At 34.8% G+C, this 11360-nt stretch overlaps 1 protein-coding gene across 1 annotated transcript; it reads left to right on the top strand.

Annotated features, from left to right (window-relative positions):
• Positions 1–6821: 6821 nt before the first annotated feature.
• On the top strand, positions 6822–7139 carry rprmb (reprimo, TP53 dependent G2 arrest mediator candidate b; the record flags this gene model as incomplete). Its single annotated transcript, XM_079629507.1, has 1 exon — positions 6822–7139. The coding sequence occupies one exon, from the start codon at positions 6822–6824 to the stop codon at positions 7137–7139; it is 318 nt and encodes a 105-aa protein (XP_079485633.1).
• Between the last annotated feature and the right edge of the window lie 4221 nt (positions 7140–11360).

Genomic DNA, 11360 nt, shown 5'->3' with positions numbered 1-11360 from the left:
GTATTCGCTCTTTTGGAAGCAAAGACAAGCAGTCCTTTTGCTGAACATACCCCCATAGGAAAAAAAAGGATTTAATGGGTTTCAATATAGACATTCTTTTCAATTGTATGCCAAAAAGAGTTATATATAACTCTAAAGTGCCCTTATTAAGCTATTTTAAAGGTTCTTTTGTTTTGGAGGTCTCCTAGGTTTACATGCATCCAAGGTTAAAAAACATAAATTTTCTCATAATATACATTGCACATCACCTCATTTCTCAAAGAGTCTGAAAATGGTTAGTTTGAAGATTCAGTCTCTCTAAACCCCTTGCTTCAGAGAGCATACTGTGCTCTCATTGGTCAGATGCCCCAGTCTGTTGTGATTAGTCTACCGCTTACAGCGGGTGTCGGAAATGAAACACCTATTACACATCTGAATTACAGCTCTGGAGGCTTTCTCAGCGTTTGACGCCGCTTTTTCCATATCAATTCAAGTGCGAGTCCTCATCCTTTTGAAGTGCATTAAAAGTGGATTCGCAGCACTGAAAACAGCCTCTCCTCGACCAAACCTCAGCTACAACTACAGTGTTTGGGGGCGGGGCAAAGACAACGTTGTTCGCGGGGCAGCCAATGAAAACCATAAGTGGGCATTATGCAAATGTGTTACATTGTTACGTAGGTATGTTACGTTACAGGAAGTGAGACTGGAATTGCTGACGACTCTTTAGGAGGCAGTAACTTTATTTGTCATGGCAATTTGATATTTAAAACTTTGCAGACATTTTACATTCACAAACAGCTTAATATTCAAAAAAGCACAATAAAGGCACTTTAAATGATTGCCTACTTTCAGGTTATTTCAAAATGTTCTAGTGATAAAGTATGTTTGTGAGCTGTTTAATACATAACATTTTATCAAAATAAAAAACTATTAAAGGGATAGTTCACTTTAAAATGAAAATTCTGTCATACTCACCCTCAAGTTGTTTCAAACCTGTATGAATTTCTTTCTTCTGCTGAACACAAAGGAAGATATTTTGAAGAACCGAACAGTTAACTGGTCCCATTGACTTCCATAGTAGGGAAAAAAAATACTATGGCAGTCAATGGGACCAGTTAACTGTTTGGTTACCAACATTCTTCAAAATATCTTCCTTTGTGTTCAGCAGAAGAAAGAAATTCATACAGGTTTGAAACAACTTGAGGGTGAGTATTATGATGACAGAATTTTCATTTTAAAGTGAACTATCCCTTTAAAGCTAAATCCATAACATGATAATGGGAACCCATAACAGGTTCTATACATGATGCGCCTCCCAGAACTCTTTAAGGTTCTATAATATAGAACCTTTCCTTCTAAGAGTGCATTCAGTTTAGACTGTTTTGTTTTTTGAAGCATTCAAATCCAAGCGCACCATTAGTATTATCTGTTTGTAGTATCAGGTTAGTGTAGAACAGGCTTAAGGGTGTCTGCGCCAAGGACAATCCAATAAGCAAACACCAACGGCATGCTCAGAGCAAGCATCAGACAACAACATGCACTTGTCTAAACGCTGCAAAAGCACATCCTGACTGTTAGCGTAGCACAACTGCTTCACGCCAGTCGAGGTTTTCCTCAAGACACTTGCTTCTATGCCTTAATGACCTACAGAAATAATTACACCGCTGGAGGAGGACTGACGGAGCATAATGAAATGTGATGAAACGTGTCCAGACAGCTTCTAATGCTGTCACTGGTGAGAATGACACATAACAATTGGAATAATTCGAGAGGAATTTTACCACCACCACCGGCACTGTAACTAAGAACGCCCTCTCTGACTCTTGAAAGTCTGACTATTTGTTTACTAAATAGATTCATCGGCACAGTGGGAAGCTAATGACAGGTTGGGAAGGTCCAATCAGTAACTGCTATTCCTCTCATGTGATAATCACTAGATGGCAGAGTTCGTCAGAGTGATGCTTCTAAAAGCCCTGACATTAAACATTCTTGTCCCCAGAGATTAGAAAGAGAAGTCTGTACCAACAGATAAATATCAACCGTCCGACTTGCCTTTTAACTTCCAATAAATAAATCTGAAGCATACATTTTTTGGTTTTAGCAGAACTGCTCTCAGATATTTGTCGAGCAAAATGCACCCTGTTATTTAACAGTCACCATGATTTTGCCAAGTTAGACGTATTCCTGGATTGATCCTGAAACAACATTCCTAGTCCCTAAAATCAAGTCAAGTCAAGTCATCTTCATTTATATAGTGCTTTTAACAATGTAGATTGTTTCAAAGCAGCTTTACAGTGATAAACGGATAATTTAAGGTAACAGGGATTGTTTTGGCTTTATAGCGGTTCTTGAATAAAGATATTTAAAAAATCAGAGGACAATTGTAGGTGAATAACACTGGTGTAGAAACACCTAACTCTAATTGTAAGCCTAAACTTGACATGCTGTAAACTTGTCCCTCAAATCTGATTGGTTGATTTGAATGATGTTCCAGGAACAACAAAAATGTTGATCCAGGAACATGTTGTACTTAGTGAAATCATGTTCACCATTATATAACTAAAGACACAATAAATTATTTTAAAAAGAAAAATATAACCGTTCATAGACAATATACACAACCTGCTGGTATTTGTGTAAATCGTGTTAAAATGCAAGACACATTTTGAAATATGCACAGCTTTTAAAGAAAATGGCAATTAGGTGCATACAAGGAAGATATTACATTACCATCAACACACATATTTAAATGTTATTGCCAGATGAGTCATGCATCATAGGTATTTTTAACAGATTTCAACATCTACCTGATCAAAATCATCTTAAGGCTGAGCCTGTATTACATAGATACTGTGCAATCATTTCAGATTCCTCTGCCTTGTTTCTATCTCTCCCGAGTCTCTCCATATGTCACATTTCTGTACTCTTCCATATAGCTTTTATTCATAATACGAAGAGACAAATATAAATGTCATTGCCAATAGGAATCGTGCTTCATCACACTGTAAAGTGATTTTTCAAGATCACTGGAGTATACATTAGATTTAGTTTTTTCTACTTCAAAATGTCATGTTTAATTTAATGTTACTTGCTGTTTCTTTGTGAAAATTGTTTCTACACCCATTTTTATATTTTTCACTTATAACTGATAAACATCATCATAAGGTATGTATTAAATACATAGACATTTTGCTTTTTTTGCTTTTTTTAATCCTGCAGTCGTTTCAGATTCCTCTTCTTTTCTAAATCTCTGCATATGGCACATTTCTGTACTCTTTCATCTGTAGCTTTTATTCATTATTATGTTACATTAATGCACAAATATGAATGCTATTGCCAGATGAGTCATGCATCATACACTGTAAAAAAAAACATGTTCAAAGTTGTAAATAAAAACAAAGATTACTCGAGTACAATTTACAAGAAAATGCTATTTCCGTTTTTCATGCTTACTTGCCATTTTGGTAACACTTTACAATAAAGTTTCATGTTAACATTATTTAACCACACTACTTTAAATGAACTAACAATGAAAACCATTTTACAGCATTTATTCGTCTTAGTTAACATGAATCTTAACATTTACTAATACATTTTTAAGGTCAAAAGTAGTAAACATCAGTGTGAAATAACATTAATAAATGTTAATAAATGCTGTAAGAATATAACTGTTAACTAATGCTAACGATGGAAACCTTATTGTAAAGTTAGTGAAATTTAACAATTTCTGAGTGAAAATGGTTTCTACTCCAAATAGGTATTATATTTAAGCATATTTTCACTTCTTCCTTTAACATCAACATAAGGTTGAGCTTCTATTAAAATACCCTGACAGTTTGCTTTTTTTTTCATCTCTCTGCAATTGCTGAATCTCTCCATGCATATGACAAATTTCTGTATACTCTTCCATCTGTAGCTTGTTCTACCCATAGCCACCCACATACTTCTTCTTCTTCTCTCTCTCTCTCTTTTTGCCTCCATCCCCCTCCACCACTGAGGGAAGCAAGCGCTCAGTGAAAGCATTTGAAGAGAGCGCATTTCAATGTGCACAGTAACACCCAGACAGGAATAGCACTATGTCCTGAGAGCACATCTCTCTCTCTCTCTGGTCTGATGATTCATATACACATATGGTGATACAGGACAGAGAGGACATGTAAAATAGTACTGCTCAAAACAAAAGGCCCTTGTTTGACGGACTCACTCCGTGAGGTGCATTGTGGGATGTGTGTACATTGCACAGACCCTGTTTACCTGGCTGTTGATTAAAAGGGCAGGTTTGAGAGGATCTAAGCACCCTCCATGATCGATTCTTCCTCCCACCGCTGAATGCTTCACAAAAGGGGCTTTTAGGACTTAATTCGCCCTGATATCTAAGAGCTTTGATGCTGTTAAGTGCATGTTCAAGACACATTTAACCCTGAAAGAGCATGAAATATAACATGACTAAGATGTGGTGATTTCAAAGCAAAATGAATACTAGTTGAAGGACCACTATATATAGTGCAAGTACAGTCAATTGCATGAATTTTCACCTCACAGTGTAAACAGAAGTATATTAAAAAGATTATCTATAACTGCCACGTTGCACACCCCCTCAGTGGCGTCTAATGGAGATATTGCTCCCATATATTTCCATGGTAATCCTGCTGTTCTATATCCATATGTTTACATGCACAACACTCATTCCTGAGGGTTTATGTGGTTTCATTAATTATGGATTTCCATTTTCAAGTTAAACCCAACTGTGAGCCACAGCAATAGTGCTTCAATTTTAACCACATTGGGTTGATGGGGTTGTTTAGCTTGATTATTTGATTAAAAATGTGTGAACTGGATCTTGTATAATCAACATGGCTGTAATTATTACATTATTCCTGCATTACATGTTCACACGACAGTGAAGGGAACAGCCAGCGGGACCCCTCTTCATTTTGACACATTTCAGGAGCAACTCTGCCCTCTGCTGCATGTGTGACTGCAGACTAAAAAATAGGCTCAATTCTGTTTTCAACTAATTATAGTCTTTAGTCATTGCGTGCAAAACACATTAAAAAAATAATGAACATCATATTTAATAACTCAAAGCCAAATTAAATGATACTAATTCAACTAACTAATGCAAAAGATATTTAATTAGTTTTCTGTTGCGCCAAGCCATTTCAACATGTATTCTGACCTAACCAGCATCTAGTTTATAGTGCTTATTTTTAATTACCAGTAAGGGATCTATTAATGATGAGTATTTTTTTCTCTTTCAATTACACTAAAAGTATTGATTAAATAGTTGCAATAACTATTCCAATAGTGACAAATGACAATGCACTATTCCAGTTTTGGGTACAAATCTCTTATTATTAACTATTCTAATAGTTACACTTAAAAAAACAAAGATGCTGTGCTGCCTTAAAGTCCCACTATGGGGAAAATCAAGCTTTTCATGTTGTTTATACGTCTGTGGCGTTTTTTAATGTGCTTTAAGACAAACCATGTGCAAATGAATAAGCAATCAACACTCATTGCTGAGTATTTTCTCCTTAAAACTGCAGTGAACCAAAGACAGTCTCAAAAACACGGTTTGAAATAGCTGGTGTTTCTGTTGTCACAAACTACCTTGTAACCAACCACGTCAACTTGTGATCGTCAAGCTGATGGAGTGGAGTGGAGGCGGGGCTTATTTGCATATGCATAGGATAGGACCATGTATACTAAATGAAGCAAGGGTGTAGAGTTACATTCAAGCTAGCCTATTTTGAGGAATGAAGATTTTTTTTTTCAAAGAAAAAACTTTTAAATGTCATTTTGATGATCAAATATGAGTTTTAAGGGATTCAATTATTGACTACAGGGGGACTTTAGGGATGTTAAAGTCAGTTAACCTTAAACTACATTTAACTGACATTTGACATAAAAAAATAGTTGAATCTTGTATAAAAGATTGAAAATTGCTTAACTTATTTTATAATCTATTCCAGCTTTAGTATTATATGTATGAGAGGTTATTATAGCCTACAAAACATATTTCCCAATTTTTAACATTTCTTAGTAGTTAGCCTACCTAATTGCTTTTTATAGCTAATAGTCAGAATGGTTACTTTATAGTTCAATAGTTCAGTTAAAAATCTTATTCAAAATGCAATACAAATGTAATAGGCCTATACGTGTTATTTGTCTAATAAATAAGTACGTTTGAATAGTTAAAAGTTATAAAATAATAAGTATTATATAATTACAATAGCTGCAGTTACACTTGGATTACATAACCCGAAGTGATGTCTGAATCACATTCATACAATTTAATGGCAACATTTGATTTTTGTTCCTAGTATTTGCAAAGTGACTAGTAGTAAAGACATAACTAGCCTACTAGTAAGTGATTAAGTATTGATTAACTCAATTCACATTCCTCACTATTGAAATGAGTACAGTTAGCCTACTGACTATAAAAAAAATAAGTATTGCATAAGCATATAGAAAGATAATAGTTAATTCAAATAAATAAATATTACGTGACTTTAAATGTGGTTGGTAACAGTTAACTTTCAACTAGTTCATACCGACCTCTGCATCGTTTTCAGATTGTCAAAGGGGGCGCAATACGAACGAAAAGCCCTGTAAACACTGAACTTCTCAGGAGTCATACCCCTGTCCTCTGCACACCAGAGCCCCTAATTACCTCCACAACAGGTCCGAGAACAACATCCTCTCTACTGCATGTCGGCACACACATTCTGTCAAGATCTTGTTTGCTCTTGTGACTTTACAGAACTGAAGGAAACTTCAGCCGGTGTTTTTGTACGCACCTGCTCCTCTCTTCCAGGGGAGCCCGGAGAGTATTCAGAATGAATTCAACAGTTTTCAACGGCACGGAGAGTGCTTTGTTTTCCAACAGAAGCAGCGAGAGCTTTCTGTCGTGCTGTAACGTGTCTTCAGTGGTAACGGACAGCGGGTTTGTGTCCACGACGCTGGACGAGCGCAGTGTGTTCATCATGCGCGCGGTGCAGATCGCGGTGATGTGCGTGCTCGCGCTCACCGTGGTCTTCGGCATCTTCTTTTTAGGCTGTAACCTGCTTATTAAGTCCGAGGGCATGATCAACTTTCTGGTCACGGACAGAAGACCGTCAAAGGATGTCGAAGCGGTCATCGTTGGATCGTACTAGTGCGTAAAAGTTTGATGGTCAGATGGGACGCAAGCTTTGGTAATGTGCGAAACTATCTGTGTTGTCCTCCTGAAACGAAGAGAGGTTCTTCCCTGACGGTAGAAGAAACTGGCACATTGCATTGATGATTCAGTATTTACTTTTTTCACTGGGAAAAGTGCAGTTTGTGACTGAGGAAAGTAAACGTGAAAGTGTGCCGTGAGACCTGGTGACTGAAATTAATATGAAATATAAAAATGTAAAATATCTCTCTAACATGGACTAATTGGCCCACTTTATGGACCATGAGTGATTATTAATGCTTGTAGAACAAACTGCTGTTTTCAGACTGCTAATTTATGTGGGTAAACAATGCATGTATTTTGAGTAATAAGTTTGATAAAAATAATAATAATTTTGTGTAACAAAAGCACTTCTTAATGCTGAATATTGAGGTATATTTTGAGCAACATTCAGTGACAGAGGTATTTGTTCTACTACAGTATGTTCTCTAATTAATTTACTGTTAAATTACATTTTGAAAGTTTTATATATTGTCCAGCAAAACTGATTTGCACTGTGGGTTATGGGTGAATACTGTATTATGTTGAATTAAAAAAAACTTGTGGAACTTTATTACAGTGACATAAATTTGAAACTGATAAATGTAACGTTTCACTCTGACATCAAAAGTTTTTTTTCTAATAATAATGATATAAAAGACAAGTACAAAACAACTGAATCATTATTACTTTGTTGTCATTTTCTGCAGAAGCAAATAACACTATGAGTGTGTGTCATCAGATGGAAAGGGGAATATGGACTAATACAGTTATGTTTATAGCCTTTGGCAAATAATCATGCATAAATCAACAAAATTATCAATAGCGGTTCATTCACCATGGAATGATATGTGGTCCAAAGGTCTGAGATCACGAATGTAAATGCTTCCAATTCCGTATATTATATATAATATTTTTCAACAGTTATATTATGAGTAAAATAAAAAAATAAAAAAGTGAAACAATCTTTAAATATTCATATTCATTTTACACCGAGGTTCTTTAAAAGTTTTATATATCCTAAACCTAGATCCAAAAACTAAAACAATTTAAAAAAAAATCCCAGATATGTAACACAGTCTGACTTTTGGTCCTGATACAGACCACACCTCAGTAATATTGCATGCTAACAATACCCTATACCGTTCTTTCAAATATTTTATTAACATTAGAAAAAAACAACCTAAAGAATTAACTCTTATATAGCAACTTGCAGCACAACTACATCATTTAACTTAACTTAATATCAGTAACTTAATATCACTTAACTTAAACTAAGATGACAATCAGTTTACTGATTACAGATCACCCTGTTACCTTAACCTTATATGTCCAGAGCAGTGTTTGTATACCTTAGGCATATTTTCACTCCTCTACACATCAGTGCGTCAAACAGCTGTGCAAATGATAGAACACCAGAATGCAAAAAGTGTCATGAATGGGGCCAGCGCCGAATTCTCGGCTGAATTTGTAAGTCCGGTGGGTGTATGTCCAGTTGCAACAATTTTAAAGTAGGCCAGTTCTGCAGGAATTGGGCTATACACTGAGTGTTCGTGCATTTTAGTTTCAAAAGTGTATGTTGCTACAAAAACATTAACAGTTGAAAACTGTATTCAATGTGTTATTTTAATTATATTTGTAACATTTTATGCTAATTTTAGTTTCACTTTTAGTCATTTTGATATGTGCTTTTGTCATTTTAAATATTGCTCTTTTTTTTATTATTATAATTTTTCAATTTATTTATTTCCAGTGAATAAATTTAGTGCTTCAGCTTAGGCCACATTTCTCGTTTAAGTTTTTCAATAAATATTTATATTTTATCTTTATTTAAAATAACATAAATGTTTCTTAAAGTCTTAGTTTTAGTTAATGACAATAACCCTATTTAGTGGTTTTTAAAATCTCCTAAATATTAGGGGTGAATGTTTAGTAATGTTATATATATATATATATAGTATTAGACTCCTTGTAAACTAAAACAATCTTATGAAATATTATGTGGAATCTATAAACTTATACTGCTCTGATTCAAAAATGTGGTTCCCCAGGTCTTCATGTGGAATCAGACCAAGGCTAACATCAGATATTTTTATCTCATTCTAGCCAGTATCTAAGCAACACGCACAATCTCTGTTTTCATTCAGCTTGTCCAACTCCATATCCAACACAAAGCCAAACCGAGGCAGATTCTAGGCTATTGTTGGCTGAAAAAACGTGAGCTCTCTCTCTCTTTGTTTGGTTTGGTTTTGTGACGGCGGAGTTCATGGTGCAAAGACTGAGATGATTGCATTAAAGAAGTCAGGTCTAATGCCATCACCAGATCAGTGGGTAAAGAAAGACAGATGGAAAACACTAAGCGAGGGGGAAAAGGCCAAACACTGAGCTGGCCCATTAACTGCCTTGATGGATTTGCAGACTAAAACTTGGAAGAGCATCTGCTGGCTTAATTCGTTCCATGGATTTGTCACCTTATACAAAGCAAGCCAAAAAGACTGATATTAAAATTTTCAGCTCATGCGGTGTTGTTGTCGACGTTGCATAGTTTCAAATACTACCAGCAAAACTGTTTATTTTTTCCTCTCAGATCTTTACTTTTTTTATAACCACAGCTATTTTTCTTATTCACTCATCTTCCTTTCCTGTCTTTTATACAAATAGAGAAAGTGTAATTATTAGGCTACTATTTTATACTATAATTATACGTTTATTGCGGGGACGTTATATAAAATCAGTGTTATTTTAGTTTGATCAAAGTTTTAATTATACAAGCTAAATGTTTTAAATTTAATTAAGTAATTTCGTTATGTGCTTTTGTTAGTTTATAATCCTTTTTTTAAATATTGCCCTTTAGGATTTAGTTATTTTTATTTCAGTTGATAATTTTAGTGCTTCAACTTAAACTTATTTCAGTTTATTGCAAAGGAAACATTTCTAAAAATATTTTTTATTTTAGCTTTTTTTTATTTTTACAATGAGTTTTAGTAAATGATAATAACCCTGAATAGAATTGAAGTCACTGAATATTTTCCAGTGGCCTATATACAAATTCAAACATGTGTCAACAGTCTTGCATGCTAACATCAGAGAATTCACCATTTTACATAAGCATATCAATAATAATCATCAACCACCGATATGTTTGTGATGGCATGCTTGCAATCCCACGAGTTTAAGCCCAGGGCTAAAACTCCATTACACCTTTGCACTGTTATTAGTTTGTATTGCGTATTTGCAGTTTTTTTGTGTCCTCGTACGAGCATCAGACAGATCAGGAGTCAATTTTGTTAGACGCACACAGCGAGCCGTGGGTGTAATTTTTTATTCTGTAGAATGATTACATGTCTCGCTGCCCTTTCATGAAAACTAGCCTTGAGGGTGACAAGTAAAAAGGCGTCATAGCGAATGCTTTCATATTGACTGCCACTCACATTCACGTCTGCACTCTGAACCGCTGCGCCCGTAGGCCTTAACTGCGATCTTTATAAGCGCTCACCCGCAAACAGACGTTTCTATTAGGTTCATGTTTTTGTGAATTGCAGCACATTATGATTTTATTTGGAGGCATTTTCCCCATTTTACGAGAAAGGATATAGGCAAGCACATATAACTACACTGTAAAAAATATCTACTTGGTTCTACTTAAAAGCATAAGTTAAGCAGCTGCCTCAAAATTTCAAGTAAAAACAAAATGGATTAATGAATTGTTTCAACTCATTATTTTGAGTCTTGTTAAGCTGTGAATTGCCTTCTGCGAGTCAACATGACTAAACAATTATTGTTGTTTCAACTTTGCTATGCAAGTTCAAAATAAAGTGAACTCATTAATGAGCATTCTGTTCACTTATCCCCATTAGTGGGTTCAACTTAGTAATTTCAATTAAGTAATGTCTTTGAATTAGGGTATCAAGTTAAGATGATCTAAAATAATTTCTTGTTTTAACTTAACAATTAATTATAAACACACACACTTGTGTACAAAACATTTTTTTTATTAAAACCAATGTTAAGCCAATACAGCCAATACAACACTATTCATATTCACCCAATAGAAAATACTTTCCATTAAACACATTAGCTTTTCCTTACACAACACTCTTTGTCTCTGGTAAGTTTAATATCAGTTTCAACTGTTTTATATTTTAATCAGCACAAAGATTCATTTAAATTTTACTTTTAT

The sequence above is a fragment of the Phoxinus phoxinus genome (genome assembly GCF_949152265.1).
Source record: "Phoxinus phoxinus genome assembly, chromosome: 11".
Classification (NCBI taxonomy): Eukaryota; Metazoa; Chordata; class Actinopteri; order Cypriniformes; family Leuciscidae; genus Phoxinus; species Phoxinus phoxinus.
Note: the sequence above shows the minus strand (reverse complement) of the source record. Positions and strands in the feature narration are given on the sequence as shown.